The 17,886-nt window shown below is 44.6% G+C and overlaps 1 protein-coding gene across 6 annotated transcripts; it reads left to right on the top strand.

The window, feature by feature from the left end:
- The first annotated feature begins 414 nt into the window (after positions 1 to 414).
- On the top strand, positions 415 to 11,058 carry C2H3orf52 (chromosome 2 C3orf52 homolog). 6 transcript variants are annotated; one of them, XM_056327942.1, is made up of 7 exons: positions 415 to 575; positions 656 to 708; positions 1,958 to 2,165; positions 5,049 to 5,172; positions 5,729 to 5,862; positions 6,700 to 6,770; positions 8,580 to 11,058. In XM_056327942.1, the coding sequence occupies exons 3-7, from the start codon at positions 1,998 to 2,000 to the stop codon at positions 8,833 to 8,835; spliced, it is 753 nt and encodes a 250-aa protein (XP_056183917.1). In that variant the 5' UTR covers positions 415 to 575; positions 656 to 708; positions 1,958 to 1,997; the 3' UTR covers positions 8,836 to 11,058. The 6 variants fall into 6 exon arrangements, with proteins under 6 accessions (XP_056183917.1, XP_056183919.1, XP_056183914.1 ...); XM_056327944.1 differs by having other exon boundaries at positions 434 to 708; positions 8,580 to 8,779; positions 9,790 to 11,058; XM_056327939.1 differs by having other exon boundaries at positions 434 to 703.
- The last annotated feature ends 6,828 nt before the right edge of the window (positions 11,059 to 17,886 follow it).

The raw sequence follows: 17,886 nt of genomic DNA, 5'->3' as shown, positions 1-17,886 counted from the left end.
GGTGCAATGGTAACTACATTTATACCTTAGAGTTTCCTCTTTTTGTAAAGCCGAGCTTAACTTTCCCACTTTACTAAAGTGTGCATTTAAGGGCAGAAGTTTTTTTTCCTTACATTGAAACCAGAGATGTTTTCACTACAGAAGAAAAGTTATCCTGCTGTTCTGTTTTAAATAAAAGCCTAGGCCAGAAAGGTCAGATCAGCTCTCGACTTCCCGTTTTCTCCGAGTTTCTCAGCTCCATGCGTCAGAAGGGTCAGTTACTTCACATGTGAGAAAGGCACCAAGTGTGGAAGTTAAATCACCCAGAGGAAAGCAGCCTAAGACTTTGTAAGTCAGAGCTCCTTCACAGATGTAAATAAAAGGACTTTGGCTTTTGCAGGGTGAGAGGAGCAACTTCACTGGTGTAAATCAAAGGACTTCGGCTTTTGCAGGGTGAGATCCATAATCATTAACTTGTTTGGCTTAGAAAACCTGCTTTGGTTTCAGACAATTCAGTAGGAAGGTAAGAACTTTTCCTGTGCGTGGAAATGAAATAAATGAAGCTCTTCTCCAGCAGGAGTACTGAGAACCAGCAGGTAAATCCTTTTCTAGCAAACATGTCCCAGGTAAAACCTTGTGGATTCAGACTCATGTTTTGATCTTGATGACTGCTCAGCTTCATCCTCAGCCCTCCAGAGTTTCAAGGATTCTCCAGAACCAAAAAGTAAGGTATGCAAGTTGTATTTCTCTTTATTTGCTTAATGAAATCAGGCCTTGTGCTCAGCATCATCCCTTGCCTGGATGGCTGTGACATGAGGTCAGGAATCTGAATCCCTGGGAATGCTCCAGGCGTCAATAGCCAGATGAGTTGCACAAACAGAAAATCTGTGGGTGGGGGGGACAAGCATCCTCAGCATTTGGCAAGAAAAAGGAGCAGTGCTGTGAGAGGATACTCAGCCAGCAGGGGAGGGAGCTAGAGAGAGAGGCTTTGTTTTCCCTCTTAATGCATGATCCTCTGTACTGGGACAAGAGAGTGAGCAGGAGCAGTTACCGGCTGCCTGCCCAACCCTTTTGATCCAGAGGAGACAGAGGTGCTCTGTGGGAAGCAAGGAGAAACATAAGGATGGAGTCAGAACAGGAGAGATGAGAGGAGGTAGGATGAAGGATACGGGGGAGATGGGGGAGGAATCAGCCTCCGGCTGCAGTAAGTTGTTATGAGTGACTAAGTGGCACGGGAGAGTCCATGTGGGAAGCTAGTGCAGACCAGATCTCAACTCACACCGTGATTTGCTTCATAAAAGCATGCCTTGTAGAGCGCAGGCTGAAATTGAAGGCCACCTTCCTCTTCAGGTTTGTCCTTTTGGTTTTTTTACATTGAAGCAGCTTCTCAGGTTTAGGCTGGATAGTATGTGAATAGACATAGATGGTTCTTTAACCACATATTTTAAGCTGCTTAACAGCTCGAGAGAGGACAGTTCTGGCACAAAGGGCAGTAGCGCTCATTTCTTTATTGACTATAAAGGGCGACTAAAATTAGCCGTGTTGATGGGTAAGTTCCCTTTGCAGCCTAACCAAACCACAAGCTATGTGATCCCTTACTCGCCCTGTGCTGTTCAGAACCACGTCTCTTTGCCTGGCTGCGCAGATAACAGCAACGGTATTTTACTGTTTCAGCAGACAGCAGCAGGGAAAGCAATCCAGCTCCTTTCAAAAGTGCCTCAGCAAATGACAGCGTTGCTGAAGGTTTAGTCACCTGCGTGTCAAGGGCTGATCCAGTAAGGTAGCCAAACTGGAAAACCTGGTATTGCACAGCAGAGAGCTGTAGATCTGACAACCAGGCAAATCGATACTTCCTCCACCTCCCATTTCTCTGCAACCAGTGCAGATGACGTTGCTTGCCCTTCCAAGGAATTCCCCTTATTTATCAGTGTTTTGAGAGCACTCCTGTGAAAACTATTCCAATTCTCCCTCCTACCAGGACTGCTACCGACCCTAAGCGCAGCTGAAACCAGAAGGAAATGAGTTGCCTCTACGCTTGCTTCAGAGACAAAGGTCCTCGCACAGAGACAGAAGCTATGAAAAGGCAAAGCTCTGGTCAGGAGCACGAGATTATGGAATTGCAAGAAGCTAACGTGGAGGAAAGTGAGGCTGATCATGACAAGCCTCTAAATGCTCAAACAAGAAAGGTAGGAATTTCACTTGCTCGTTTGATGCTTGCTGTGGGGGAAAATACCGTGTGGCAAGAGAAATGACATTTTCCAGGAGCATCTTGTAGGGGCAGTTTAGTTTGCTGTTTGAGAGAGAAGGAAAGGCTGAAAACCTGTTAAACATACTGCTTTTCTTCTTCTCAATAATGCATTATAATATTGGAGTGGGATTTTAAGCCTTTATAGTTTTTGTGCTTGGCTGCTTGTGAATTTTAACTTGGGAAATGAAGTCCTAACTGTTTTGCCTTCTCTTTTTGTGTGCTGTCAGAGGGACTGACCTCGAAACCAGGAGAGAGAAATGTTGAAACCCGTATTAAAAACAGACTTTCTTTCAGAACAAATTAATCAGAAAACAGCACTGCCAAAACCAAGTATAGGATATCCTGACACAGACCATGCTGGACTCTTTCTCTTTTTATCTTTGAGTAATTTGTAATTGCTAACAATTATAAATTTATATGAACAGAGTGCCTCAAAGCCTCAGTTAAGACCAGCATATGAGTCCTGAGGGAAATAGCTCCCAGCATTTAGCTTAGAGCTATGGAACAGCCTAATGCGGGCAGAGTAGTGATATATACTCACAGGTGACCGTTGTACAATGGTTTTCATTTCACACTCGGGAGCAGAGGGAACACCTGTGGCAGAGCTAGGAAGCTTCCCACTTTTCTACGCGGATGGCTGAGCCATCCTGAGAGCTGGTCAGCATTAGTCACGGCACCCTCCCTTGGCAGGCAACAGCGACCGCTTCCTTGTGCGAGCCCTGCCCATCGCCTCCCGCTGCGGGCTCGTTTGGCCCACCAGCTAGGCAAAAACCCCATTTACCTTACTATACTGGGAGACAGTTTCCTCTGGTGTGGTAAGCTCAATCAGCCTGCTGCAGGGCCAGAGAAATTCTCGGGAGGTGCAAAGAGGAACAGGAGAGGGTGGAGGAGATGCAGGGGTGAATCAGAGTGCTTGGCCAGCTGGAGAAACTTTGCCCTTAAGTTTCTGTTTAGCCTTCCTCTTCCCAGAACTGAGTTTTTGTTTGGGCTCGGTTTCTGCTGATTCTGGCAACTGGCTCCCTATCATATAGGGACTGCTGGAAAACTGTCGTGCTCTGCTTCCTGCTTAGGTGACAGATTAATCACAACTGTCCTGCCTACTGGGGAGGGATTTTTCTCTGCTGCTGCTCCCTCCCGGCAGTTTTGCCAGGTATATGGGCAATGTTCAGAGGATGTGGGGATAGTTGGAGAGCTGAAGGTTTGCTTGAGATCAAGCCAGTTTGCTGTGTGTGATTAAAAATTACACTTTTGTGATGGTCTAAACATGTGGCTCAATTGAAACCGGGGCTTGAGAGCTGTCCGTTTCAACTGACGCTGCTATGACTGATGACATAGTTGTACTCTAGGCAGTAGTTACTGCCTTCTTTTTAATTTTTCAGATACAAAATGATGTGCTAGTGTCAAGAATAAATTGAAGCTTCATTCTTCTAATACATGTTCTAATACATCTATTACATCATGTAGACATGATCCCACCCAAAAGCATGCTGTAAGCGAAACCATATTCAGCCTTTGCCCTTTGTTCTGCACCAAAGCAAAATTCTGTGTGCAGGGGAAGCGCTTTCCCTTTCTCTGCTCCTGCTCCTGGAGAAATGACTTCTGCCAGATCTTTCTGTGGGTGTCTGTTTTCTCTCCCTGTTCATCTGCCATCCACAAAGAAGCTTTAAGCCAGCTGGTAGTTGTCAGTTAAATTCAGGGAACAGCTTTCTATTATGCTGGGTTCTTAGAAAGTTCAAAAAGTAAAGGAAGGGAACCTGGGTTAGTGCCACCAGCCAGCAGCTGGCTCCTGCCCAGCTGCATGTGTGTGGCCCAGGCAGCCAGGGTGTGCTTTTCCTTGCCTGGTACTGCTGTCAGCAAGGACATGGAGGTTGCTGGTGGATTTACTGTGGATGGGGAGCAGGAGGAGGAATTTAAAAGGCAGCGTGGTCTACTTATGAATTCATGTCCTTCCTTCAGTCCTCTGGCTGTGGATCAAAACGGTTGGAGTTTCTTGTTTTGCTATGTCACCTAAGCTTTTTTATTTTTGTTGGGGTAACTATTTACAAATGTAATTTCTTCCATGGTCTTAAATCCTATTAAAAATTAAATGAAAGGCAAGTATTGCCCTTTCTCTTCTATGCAAATGTACATGCAAGCACAATTGCTTTGTAGAGCATTTCCTTGTGATCTCCTAGAACAAGTGAGATTTGTAATAAATGTTGTGTCAGACACTCTTAATAGCCTTCAAGTTTCCAGTCTTGTGAAGAAAAAGGGAGCCAGCTGTAAAAGTCTCAATTATTTTACGGTATCTTTTAATGCAGTAGTATCTAATGAATAGCAGTCCACTTGCTTTGGGTGCTGGCACCCAGGAGCTAGGCAGATTGATATCATCAATGTTGCAGAGGTGAATGATTCCAAAAATTCCTCCATAGACACCTTTTACGTCGGGAGAGATGGCAAACATTAAAAGGACAGTTTGTAGAACATGCAAATCAAACTGATGGTGTTTTAAAAAGAAAATTGGAAGTCATGAAAACACCTTTGTGTAGCACCTTAGCTTTATGGGCAATTCAGGAGTCAGAAATTCTGCACAAATGGGGAATGGTATGGCTGTTCTTCAAGGAACAGCCTGCCTGTGGTTGTCCTTTGCCTTCTGCAGGTCTACGTTCCCACCCGCAGCAGCAGTTAAGGGTGGGAATGCCTGGGATGGAGCATTGCTTACCAATGAGCCTCTCCCATCTACATGGGGTCTTTTGTTTCTAAATGTGACAGTAGCGACATGCTTCAGTATTTTTTCCCACCTTATTTCTTTAATCAATATGCCCTTTCCTTTTATAACTAGGAGAGAAATCCCTGGAAATCATGCAGGAATGTAGTTTTCTGGAAGTGTAAACTATGGATGGTTATAACTGCAATTTTTCTAGTATTCTTCCTGGTCATTTTCATCAGCCTAGTTCTTTACTCTAGTAAGTATCTCACTCTTGGTTCATCCCCTAATACAAATGTGTAATATGTACAGTCTAATATAACAGAAATTGAAGCATCTTTTAAACTCCCCCTGAAAACTGCTGAAGGTACTGGGGTGCTGACTGCAGAGGGTGGTGAGCTGAGTTGTGGATGTGAACGCTTTTAATTTTAGCAAGCAACTTTTAGCCTGATCAGATGGCAATTCCAGTTTCTAGCTGAGTGAGAAAATATTACAAGAACAGAGTCATGGATAAGCATGGAGACGATGCTTGTGACATTGCAACGAGTGCAATGGATCACTTGCATCCCCTCGTGTGGTGTCAGTGCCTGTTAGGGGTCCCAAGGCAGCTGACTTTTGGTAATGGAGGTGAGTGACCGACCTCCACGTGCTGTCACTTTTCTTCAGGTGACTTGCACCTTCTTTCTGTTTCTTCCAGTCATTCCTTACCCAGGAAATTTGTGAAAGTCACCCTGGAGAAAGCCAAGAGGGTTTTTTTTCAATACTTCTGCTAACTGGAACTTTTTCCTCCCCTTTCTGTCTCCTTTGAATATTAGATGTTTACATAGATGAGGATGACTACTGGGATGCCGATGCACTACTAAATAGTGGAAATTGCCGCAATTTTTCAGGAACATTGGAGTTAATGTGTGGTCTACCACACCTTTTCTCTGAAGACATTACTAAGAGGGTATGTGTTGATGTGGCTCTTGGCAAAGCTGATTCTGCTTGTAACATTGATTCAGTATTTTCCCTTTCAAGAAGTTTCTGTTTCTCTGTGTAGCAAGTCAGTCATTCGCAAGTCCACAAAAAATTCCAAGCTGTATTTTTTCTAGTGTAATTTTACGTCCTGATGCAGAGGAAAGAATTATCTGCACAGAAATATTTACACTTATTTTAAAAACAAACAAACGGATTGTTTTCCCAAATTTGGGTAATGGTTGAGACGTAGTCCTCACCTTTTTCATCGAATCATTGACTAATTTAGCGCCTGTGAAGGTCATCTAAACCCAGTGCTGGCTAAAAGTCCTGCGTGTTGCATTCTTCCGTGAGCACACGATAAGAGCCTGGGTTTATGGCTGCCGTTCCCACTGAGCCATCCCAGCTCTGGGTTATGGCTGAGCTGGGCTCAGCAGGTAGGGCAGTGCTCGTGTAACCTTGCTGTGGAAAGGGAGTCTCAGCAGAGACCCTTCCTTCCCGCTACCGAGTAAGAGCAGAATGGCTTTTTGGTGTTAATAAAAATGCAAACGTGGCAACATGGGCACATACTTTTTGTTCACCCTGAATGCCTCCATTGTGTTAAGGTAATATAGTAATCACTCAAGCACACAAATTAACTTGTCTGTCAGGCTTAAAGGGATTGTGTACCTTTTCCAGGGCAGATATTTGCTGATATTTGACCTCCAGCGCTTGTATTTATGCCCATTAAAACACCTTGTCAGAATGATTTGTTGTACTTTCTTATATGGAGAGAAGAGAGTGTGAATGGAAGAAATTTTTTTTTCTCTTTTTCATTTTTCTCTCCAAGTTAACAGATGTCTACAGTTCATCTCCAGCTCTAGGACGCTACTTCAGGTCAGCTCAGGTGGTTTATTTCAGGTAAGCAATTTCTGCCACCAAAAATTATCTGAAAATTCCAGGCTTTTGATGAGACCTACATGTGCCTATGCAAATATGCACAATATTTAAATCTGTGGAACAATAAGTTGTTTGGGGGAAAGTTATATACATATATAGGCAGTGAAAACTGGTCAAAGTATCATGTGGTGTAAACGGCAAGTGTTGCTCATAATACACAATAGTAACATTTTGTTGTTGTTAAGTGTGATCTCTGTTGTCCTTGGTTCCTAGTGCAGCCCTTAATAAATGTATTCAAAAATATATATTAAAAGGAGAATGAGCTGCTGAAACCTCTTGAAACTGACATGGCTTAGATAGCCTTCAATACATAAAACAGGGATCATGGGGAGGGGAGATCTGTTTCGTTCCCCGAAAGACCTGAAGGCAACAGCGACCAGCATGCCATGAGAGTAAGAATAGTGCGTTGCTAGTTTGCTTGGATTGCTTTTCCCCCTCACTTTATTTCGGCCAACAGGAGCAAATCTCAGCGCAGCAGCACGTTGGAAAGGCTGGCAGAGCAGGTGGCAGAGTGGAGCCTAGGCTAGCCTGGGTGGGAGATGCTTACACATGAATGAGAAGCTCAGCCACCAAAGGCTCGTGGAGCCAGAGGAGTAGCAGTGATGGGAGGAAGGGGAAAAGCATCCAGGCCTGCCTTGCAGAGGCAACAGAAAGCTTCAAGCTGGAGCAGAGGGAGGATCTTACTGTCAGCAGACACTGTCACTGGAGAAAGGCTAAGAAGTTTATTCTGTTCAAGACTGTAAAGTATTAATCTATGGAGATACCACAGCTTTACAGTAAGAGGGAGGCTCAGCAGAGGGGGACAAGTGGGGCTCAAAAGGTCAGCTGCAGCGTGGTCCTGCCACGGAGCGAGAGCAGAGGGGCGAGGGAAGGCAGTCCGAGAGCTTCCTCAAGGCCTTCTGAAAAAGCAGTTACAAAAGGGATTAGAAAGACAAGAGAAAATCAAGGGAAGTAGATCAGCGAAGTGCCGAGGCCCTTGAGAGAGCAAGGACAGGGGAAAAGCACCCTTGGGCGGCAGCCAGGGGCGGCGCTTCGGGGACCGTGCTCCCCAGCAGTGCCAGCCCTGGCTATGCCCGCTCTGCTCAGCGAGTGGGCTCTACGACGGGTACAAACTGTGACCATGCAAGCACAAAGCTCTAGCCCTGCATACACGGCTAGCTGATCTCTCTCTGTCCCCACCCCCTGTGCCTCTGCGTGGGTGCCCCTGCCTCTTTGTCGCTCTGTCTCCTTTTCTTCACTCCTATCCAACTGCTTTTTTTTAATGTTTTAAATTCTGTGAGTACAAAACGTAACTGTGGAACTGTAGTCAGTGCATTTGGTAGACCACAAACAACCAAATCTCCAGAGGTGGACTCCAGTCCTGTAGTTTGCGTAACGCCCTTGAGAGCTGAGCTGGGAGCAGGTTCTTAGCTAAACTACGCGTGAGAGAGTGCAGCACCTCTTATCGTTATGTACTTGTAAAGCACAAGTGCTGGAAACCTCACCTCGTTAGGACACACGTCCAATTGCCCTTTGCGCATTGGAAAACGTGTCTCAGGTTGGCTTCAGGTACGTGACCAGCTTAACGTCAAGAACTGTTCTGAGAAGGGGGGAGGAAACTGGGAATTTTGATGGCAGTTTTCTTTTATAACGCCTTTGTTTGGAACAAGTGGGTTTTTTTTTTAAAAAAAAAAAATCCATGCCAACACTGATATGAAAAATTAGTCTTCTCAAAAAAACAAAAGATCCAGTGGGGACTTGAAGGCATTCATACTTGACTTTGTTTTTCAGTAATGAAAGCTCCACTGTATTTTATCAGCTAGAGTTTTCTGTGCCACCATCAACAGAGGGGTTTATGGAAAACACAATGAACCCAGATTTTATAAGGAATGTCTTGCGTCAAAATATTTATGATGAAGATGATACCTCTAATCCTGGGACAGCTGAATGTAACAGGTTAAAGCTTGACCCGACTTCTCTCACGTTAACATGTAAGTTCTGTACATCAGAGACTGTTCCTTTACAACGAGCAGAAGTATTTACTTGAAAGAAGGGAAATCTTGCTGTAAAGATGTTGAGTTTTCTTAGTAAATATATTTATTTTATTTATATTTATCTATTTTAATAAAAGAGTATTTTTTTTAGAAAAAGTAAAAAGAAAGTTTTTAAGAAATTTTTTCTATGCTTTGCTTATAACCTAGGATTCACTGTTTGGTCCTCTGATGAGAAAGGGAATAGCAGTGAGACTGGTTAGCTACGGACTCCAACTAAACTTTTCAGATCTCCTCTTGCATTTTCTGCACACAAAGAAAAACTCCTGATATATATGTGTACCATAACAGGGAGCCAAATAATTAAAAAACTTCCTCCTGATTGCGTATTCATAATCGAATCCTTATAAATTTGAAACCAAGTAGAACAGAGTAAGTAATTTGGGAGTGAACTTCTGATGTTTTTTCCCCGTCAAGGATGAAAAGCCTCCAGATTTTTGTCTTTTCAGAGTTTTTGGGGAAAATGTATTATGCGCAGAGATACTTTTTAAGGGAACCAAACATTCATTTTTCCAGATTTTCTAGGTAGTGGTTCCAATGACTGCCAGTGACAAGGCAGTGATTCCAATGCATTTAGATTTGCCTTGATTGAAATGTCCCGGTAAAAGTCCGATGAACTTTGCCGTTTCACTTAAAACAATGCATGGAGCTGCTTCCCCACACACCCACTTTACTGAGCCGCACCTGCGTGGTTTTGGAGTAATTCTAGGCATCACCATACAACGTATGTAAATAAGATTTGCACTAACTCATGTTGACTTTTCTCAGTACTCTTATCAAGGGACAGGAGAGTAACAAGTCATGAGTTCCAGTTCTCAGTATCGTTTTGTTCCTTGTATACTGATTGATTTCAGAAAAAAATGCAGTGTAAAAGGGACAGGAAAGAATATGCTGAAATAACTATCTAAAATTTCATTTCAATGTTAATATTGTACTGTTTTAACTTTCAGAGAAATGACGGAAAGACTCCTCATCTTCCTCACCGCCTAGAAGAGATGGGCTTCTCCTACCTGTTAGTAATCACAGGATAGGGAGCTATTCATTAGGCAGAAACACCGCTAAAGATGTCCTGTAAATACCATCTGTGATGCAATATTGTAAATAGAGAATGTGGTACATTTATAACAGTGTTGTACTCCTATAACACCACTACCTCCTCCTGTATTGTTGTTCTGATATCTCAATAACCCATTTCACCCCTGTGAAAACAAAATATCTTGTCTGATGCATGCTCTGTTGACTTTGAAACCTCTGCTTTGTCTTGCCTTACAATTAAATCTTGATTCCCCCCACCAGCTTTAAAAGCAGACTTGCACGTGGCTCCTTTCTTCTTCTCTTGGCTTATCCAAAATTATCTGCACAGGTTCATGCTTAATGCTCACTTTCACCCATGCTCATGTCTGTTACTTTTTCTCTTCTAACTTCATATGCCACATTTCCCTGTTGTTCTTTCCTCCTAAAACAGCCTGAAAACTTAAATACTCTATTTTCTTTAATTACATGCAAGTCCTTTGCACTAACTACTAAAGTGAGCTTCAACTCTGATCGTTCCCTTGCTCATGGTATCTGCTCTATTTTTCTCATCTTTAATATGAAATAGAAATGCAGCAAGAAATGTTGGGAAGACACATGTCTTGTTCACTAGTGCACCTGAATGCTACATGGATCTTTCGAGGGTCACATTAGCTGCGTGCTTTAATAATTAGCTACTAGTACTAGTGAATAGACAGCTCTTTGACCTGCATTTGTAAATTCAAAGAGAAACTAGTCTACAGCCTTAATTATAGTCCCTGTGCCAGCAGTGGGGATGAAAATGAACAGATGCAAGATATTTGCCTTAATAAGGCAGCAAACAGTTGTTCTTGTTGACAAGAGATGGGGTGAGATGGCCCAGTGCCAAGAGGAAGGTGCTGAAGCAGAACGTGTAGGCCAGTGTGGAGTGACAGTTATAGCCAATAACTGGATATAACATGACAATTAAAAATTAAGCATGAACTTTATGCAGAATGGAATGGATTCACTACCATGCTAGTGAAGTATAGTTTCTTATTGTTTTTTTATAATATGTTAGTCCTGTTGGATAGACAAACGTATTTTACAAAACCTTTTGTATTGTGAGAAATGTCTTATGGGAAATTGTGTTTCTCTTTTTCTAATACTACTGGTTTATTTAAGGAGTAATCTGACAATTTTACTGTGTATTAAATTATTTATTTTTACTTTTAAAGTGATTGTTTTCATTCTTCAGCAGCTCCAGTCTTTCAGCTGTTTGGGTTGGAAAATAACCGTCAGAACTGTAACTGCCAAGAGCTGTATGAAGTGTCTCTGACAGAGCAGTACACTCAAACCTGTGTTTGTTTTGCTTGACTTTTAACTGAGCTTGGGAAATAGCCGGGACCGAATCAGTAGTTGACATGGCACTCTCATTTGTGGCTAATTCTGACCCCATCTTGATTTGTAAGATATAGCGTTGGCTGTAAGAACCGTAATTTCTCTTGATGCAATGTTCTATGCAGCATACGACTAGAAGAGATATTCCTTCTGATTCTTACACTGGGGAAGGATAAAATCCATGGTCTGTATGGTTTTGTCCCAAAAGTAGCAAGCTATGAAAATAGCAGCAGCAAAGAAATAATTTGTCTTTGGGATGCTGCTTGATCTTATGGCTCTAAGACGACAGAACCTGCCCTTGTACCCTTCTTTATCTTGATTCTAAGAACTGAAAAATAATATAATGATTATGCTTCTTTATGGTGACACCCCAACGTGCCTCAAGAGTTGGCAGAAAAAAGGAACCGAGCATTTGTTTTTATTCTATTTTTTTCCCAGTTGTCCTCCTCTGCCCCAGTTCCTTTACCCCAGCAATTCACAGGAAAGGAAGAGGTGGAGCTGTAGCAAGATGTTGTGATATTCAACAGAAAATGTCCAACTTCACGGTCTGCCTCCAGTCAAGCTTTGAACTCTCATTGAAGGAAATGTCAAGAAATGACAAAAGGTGGTTTATGGTTTTATATCTTTGAGGTAAATTGATCATGTAAAGGAAAATAACCAAGTGAATTAATAATGACCTCATCCATTAGGGATGGAGCAGTGTGAAAACACCTCATTTCATCAAGTTAAGATAGTAGTTTGTGTGACTACTTAATGTTAATTTTAATAGAAGGAGTGTGAGTAGTACTTTAATGACTGAAAGATTTTTAAATGAAGAGAAAAGATAGTCCTGGAGTTTGTCGAGTGTACAAGCAGCCCTTTAAAACCCCGTGGCAGGCAAGCATCTGTATGGCCGCAGCAGCCAGGACACATTTTGGGCAGGTTCAGCTGCCCGTCGCTGCAGCGGTACCCGCAGGGCAATGCCTGCAGCATGCTGGCAGCATCCCTCTACTGCCAAACACAACCCTCCACCCGCGGGACAGCCCCGGCACCAAGACGGCAGGTGGGAATTGCAAAGGCTCTACACCACAAAGCCAGGGCTGCAGCCAGCGATTGCATACAGACGAAGATTTTAAAATCAGGAAATCTGTTCAATGTTTTATTCCCCCCCTTTTTTTTTTTAATTGCAAAAATGGTGGGAGCAAAAAAACCACAACCCCATACTTAAGCAACAGCACATAATCATTTTATAGCTCTGGTGAACAGTTGACTAACTGGTTTCAGTCCTATGCGTGTGCCCAGAAGTGCAGCCTGTGGCGGGCGACGGGCTACGAGGAGGTTGTGTTCTGGCCTTGCAGAGCCAGACCTGCGGCTCCAGCAGGAGGGAGCTGGAAGAGTCGTGCCACGGAGCAAACACCCGGGAATCTTCTGGAAGCTGTGCTGTTCCCACCTGCGCAGCATCAGCTTTCATAGTCTTCTAAGCAGGTGGAATTTTTCTTTTGTGGGCAGTTTGTTGCTTTTCTTCATTTAATTCTAACTTTGCTAAGACTTCACTCTAAGATAAGTAGTATTACGTTAAAGGGGGGCAATTTGAGAAATGAGTTATTTATCAGAGTTGTTCATTGTATAACAGTATATATCAAGCAGGCCAGAGGAACTTTGGAAGAGTAAATGCATCTAACAGGCTTTAATTAAAACACACACACACCCACGAACCAAACAAAAACCCCAACAACAATGGGTGTTATTAGACTTTTGAGGTTTCTATCAGTAGTTTTGTAAGACGACTTTAAAAAAAAAAAAAAGTACTGCAAAAACCCCCAAAAATGTGGAGCCTCAGTTGCTTCTAGTAATGAAGCACCTGATTTCCTATAAACATTTCTTACAATGGCATTTGCTACTGATTCCTCCTGTTTAATTGTCAAGTCCTGTACCCTGCCTGCGTCTCTTTCTCTCATCACCTTTTCACAGATGGATTTGTCTCGCTGGAAATGGCTGGCAAATGTGTTCTGATGAGCAGGCTTGGTAATGAGAGAGATGTTGAAGACCCGACAGCAGAGGTGGGATGGCTAGCAAGGCTGCAGAGGTTCAAGTGAAAGAGCTGGGGGGGCAGAAAGGGCCCTTCCTAAGTGATCAGCACATAATCATATTCACTGTGCTCCTCAGTGGTATTTTCCTTCCTCTTGGGCACGTTGACCAGTGCATAATCTGTCTCATTATTTCTCCTAATCACAGAGGTGTCATGTTTGACATTGTGGCTGACAGTAGAGTACCACAGTCTGCTGGAATCTCTTTCGGCAAAATGTTCCTGGGGAGGAGGGGGGAGCAGGGGGAGAGAGAGACAGACATAAGCATCGACACGATTATACCCTGAAGAAGTCTGCAACGTAAACAAGACTGGTATAGCCCATGCACTCACGCAGTGGTGGTGATCTATCGATACACGTAGTAGCGAGACTGGTTTGTAAAGGTGCAGCCACGTCCCTGCCGTGGCTGGGCCCCAGGATCACCCCTGGTGCGGGTGGCACGGGGACCCTGGTCCCGAGGCTGCCACCGCTTTGTGGTGGGGTACATCATAAAAAGCTCATCACCGCACATGTGAGGGGAGCACGGGAGTACAATTGCGGGGGGGGGGGGGGCCGTCACCCCCTGCCCTGGCTCCCCCCAGGGCTGTCCCAGGAGAGAGCATCCCAGAGAGCCTGGGTGGCATCCACCCAACAGCTGGGAGCAGGTGGGGGCGGAGGGGGAGTTACTAAAGGTGTGGGGCACGTTATGGATGCGTGTGAGGGGAGAGCATTGGCACCAGGCTTAACTTGGGACGTTTAAGGGAGCAGCCATAGGGAGGGGGCAGGGGGATTTGCGCAGTAAAAAGCATAGGGAACCAGAGGGGCAAAGGGAGGGCCGGGGGCGTCGTGGCCAGCTGCCACAGGGTCTGGGAGTCAACCAAGAGCCCAAGTGTGTACGTGTGCCAGTTGAGGAGACACGCAGCCCTGGAAGGGGCCCTGGCCTCACGGGAGATGCAGCAATGGCTAACCCCCAACCCGGCAGCCCTCACCTAACCTCTCCTTGAAAACAAACAGGAGAAGGAAGAGCCATTCGTGCAGGAGGTAAGGTTGTGTGGGTGAACGCCTTCCCAACTCCGCTTAGACTTCTCCTTCCTCTTGCCTCTTGAAGGTGTTTGCTAACGGGTTGTGAGTGATTGTGCATCTACCCAGCTAGCAGGGTGACTCACTAAATCTAAAGGGGCGATGTGAACTGGTTAAGTACTTGGAGCCAGAAGTTCAAAATCTGTTTGCCCTGATGCTCTTGATTTGAAGTCACTGGGCAATAAACCCAGTAAGTACAGGTTTTGTAGCGGTAACCTCTATTGCCTGCAGCAGTAGTAGCAGTATTTTAATTCGGTATTGTTTAGTTCATGCTGATGTTTGTCACTCTCTTTCATACTTTGTAAGTGGAACAGAGGTCTCTGCTCTATGGGTCAATAAACCAAAGCATTTGCTTTTATTTTTTCAAACCTAGAAGTGAGAAAGAGTTTGTAGCACATAATTCCTGCAGAATCTGCCTCAGATTTTCCCAGCTTCGATAAATCATTCTTGCCTGTTTAGATTCTGCTTGGTGTGAAAGATCTCCCGACCTTGAGGACAGTTCACTGAAAATGATTCCTGAGATTTCATTTAAGGCTTTCTAAAATTTTGAGACTTAGAAAATCCACAAGTTTTAAAATCAGGGTGGACTTGCTTAAGAAAAGAAATTCTCTACCTATCTGCAGGGGCATGGCCCCCTCCTCCTCTAGTCACTGTTGCAAAGAACTAGGAGGCAGCAGTACTCCTACTGTGACATAAGAACAGGTAGGCTCTGAATTGTCATGAGTGATCAGCTCCAAATCGCTGGGTGAAGTCTGGAGCGCCTCTCATCCCTTCCAACATATAGGCCTACCCAAGACTGGCTCATAACTACATTTTCCAGGATCCTTCCAGTCTACAAATTTTGGAAGGCTGTTATCATCGATCTCTTCTCAGTGGGGAGCCTGAAGTGCAGAGGTGGCTTGTCCCACACGCTGGTGGTGCAGGAGGAGTGAGCGTGAAGGCTGGTGATATCTCATCTGGCTCTTGTTATTCACAGGCCAAGTTTAGTACTCGGAAGGGGCATCTCTCCTATTGCACTAACAACCCTCGCAGGACTGTCTTCAGACTACGCTCTGGGGCTTTTATTTGGGGCACCAAGAACTCACAAAACCAGACAGCTACTTGGCAGGTTCCCCATCACAGTTCCACACCCTCCTCTTCTCTTCCCCCACATCCACCCCACGCTCACATGTACAAACGATGAGCTCATTTAATCACACCCTTTTCTGTCACCTTGCCCACTTTCTTCAAAATTTTCTGCTGAACACCCACATATCTGCCCGGCACTAACTTTTGTTTTACTGATGTTATCTTTATAAAAAAAAAAACAAAACACCCCAAAAAACCCCACCCAAAACCCCAACCAGGTTAGGCTGCTAAATGGCAGTGCTTTTTTCTGCCAGTGCATAGGGCCTCCAGTGATTTTTCATCATCGGTGACTCAAGAAGCAACTTTGCTTACTCCCTGCTAAAATTAACACTTTACAAAGAGGAAGCAAACCACAGATACTCAGCTGCTGCCTCTCAGAGCACAGACAAACAACTGCACCAGACTGAAGCGCATCAGTTGAGATGTGGCTGCTCCCCCACCCCTGCCTCCAGGACGATGCTTTTGGGCAAGGGAGCAGCGCGCACACCAAGTTATGGGGTTACCTCAGATGACCTCGGCGTGCATTGCCAGAGCTCCTGACTCTAACCCCAAAACAGGGAAGATGGGGTGGGCAATGCGTTTATCGTGCCAGTCTTCCTGGCGTGTCCTCCCCTGCAGCGCAGCCATTCGGGTTTATAAGAAACTAAATGTTCAACCTGAGAGTGCATGCTTTTGGGTGTTGGGTTTTTGGTTTTTTGTTGGTTTTTTTTTTTCTTTTCTTCCTTCTAGAAGCAGTGGGACATTGGAAAGGGAAACCTTACTCTGTTCCAACATTAGCCATTTGCTGAGGCATCCACTTTTCTTTTTTTTCTTTTCTTTACAACGGAAAGATTAACTAAACCCTTTTAAGCCTCCAAGTATTAAATCTCCCTTTGTCTTTCAGCTGAAGACTTCTTTTGTTACTGAAGCTGGTTGGCAATAGTCCAGTTAAATAGCTTTTAATTAGAAGATGTCACGCTGAAACTGAAACTTTTTGTGGAAACACCAGTTTTGATGAAACTGTAGGCTAGAGAGGTTACACTAGCTGCCAGAAAGCTGAGGGGAGAAGGGAAGGAAGAGGAGGAGAGCAGACAAGTAACCCCACAGCCATAAGTTCCCAGTGCCTGGGGACACTCATCTAGGACACGATCACAAGGTTTGGCCTCCTGAATTATCTGATTCGGGCCAGGCAGCATCACAGTCAGCCTCTGGGACGGTGAGCGAGTGCGTGCTGCTGCCTGTGGCCACGGGCTGCCCAGGTACGGGGCTGCTGACCGTTCTTATAGCTTACGTATCTAGAACACATACATGTATTTCACACATAGGCTTCAACTGATGTTTTCCTGCATTGCAAACAAATACCCTTAAGACAGGCTTTCCTCTCGCCTGTGGGGTGTGACGGGCACCTTGCCTTTCTGACACATGGATGTTTCAGACTCGATTGCCCCACAGAGCAGCAAAACCATTCACTTCCAGTCCTTACCTCGGCGGTACCTGGTGAGCAGCTGTAGGTCTGTGCTGAGGAAAGAGGAAGAAAACACATGTGGCTGTCAGCGTTTGGTGCAGCGATGGACACGGGCTTTCTGCAGCACAGGGCTTACTCAGACTTAGCTACAGACTGAGCACAGGCAGTGCAAAAGCACGAGGTAGAGTGGTGTGAGTTGGGGAAAGGCTTGAATCTCTCGGTGCTAAATAAATCTGATGGCTTTTCAAGATGTATTTTTTTTTTTTCTGGTTTGACACGCACTTACGCCAGCAGTACTGCTCATTGATGACATAGATGTGCAGCTTTACTGGGGTTTGGTTTGGTTTTTTGTTTGATTGGAGGTTTTTTTGGTCTTTTTGGTTTTGTAACTTAACTGAAATCAGTTTTACATGTCTCTCTTCAAACTGGCTGCCCTTTCTTGCTTGCTCTCTGACTGTATTTCAGCTTTATGGCCACTGCAGCCTTAACTCCGGGCTGGCTGGGCACTGGGCTACAGAGGCAGACGTGCCGCACACCCAAGGGTGCGCCGGGTGCCTGTGCACAGGGTTTCAGTGGGCTTGAGCTTTCCTGGAAATTTGTCTCTCTGTCCCGTAAGCATCTAAACGGCAGAGGGCTGGTTTTTGCATCATCCTTTCTCACAGCTTTATTTTTATCTGCCCCGCTCGTTCTTGTTATGAGGTTGATTAGACTGTTGGCTGCTCCTGTAAAATTTCAGAGATGAGATTTTGCTTTTGCTTGAGATAGAAGGTTTTTTAAGCATACGTGACTGACTGAAGGAAGGACATCAGTCTCAATATTGCGTTAAAGCTGCCACCTTAGAGAACTCGCAGCGTTCTCCAACATTGGTGTGCCGCCTTGACACTGCCGTGAAATTGCCGATGTACACAGCCAACAAGAAGCTGTCCCTCCCCAAGGGAATGCTGCGACTTGTGGAAGCG

The sequence above is a fragment of the Falco biarmicus genome, chromosome 2, assembly GCF_023638135.1.
Source record: "Falco biarmicus isolate bFalBia1 chromosome 2, bFalBia1.pri, whole genome shotgun sequence".
NCBI classification, from domain to species: Eukaryota; Metazoa; Chordata; class Aves; order Falconiformes; family Falconidae; genus Falco; species Falco biarmicus.
The sequence above is the reverse complement of the archived record's forward strand: the minus strand, read 5'-3'. Positions and strand labels throughout refer to the sequence as shown.

What these genes read in the sequence shown, in the direction of transcription:
- C2H3orf52 (XM_056327942.1), top strand. Translation starts at nt 1,998, where the DNA reads ATGAGTTGCCTCTACGCTTGCTTCAGAGACAAAGGTCCTCGCACAGAG. An exon ending in CAGCCTAGTTCTTTACTCTA is followed by an intron (nt 5,173 to 5,728) that starts GTAAGTATCTCA and finishes TTTGAATATTAG; the next exon opens with ATGTTTACATAGATGAGGAT. An exon ending in CTGAAGACATTACTAAGAGG is followed by an intron (nt 5,863 to 6,699) that starts GTATGTGTTGAT and finishes TTTCTCTCCAAG; the next exon opens with TTAACAGATGTCTACAGTTC.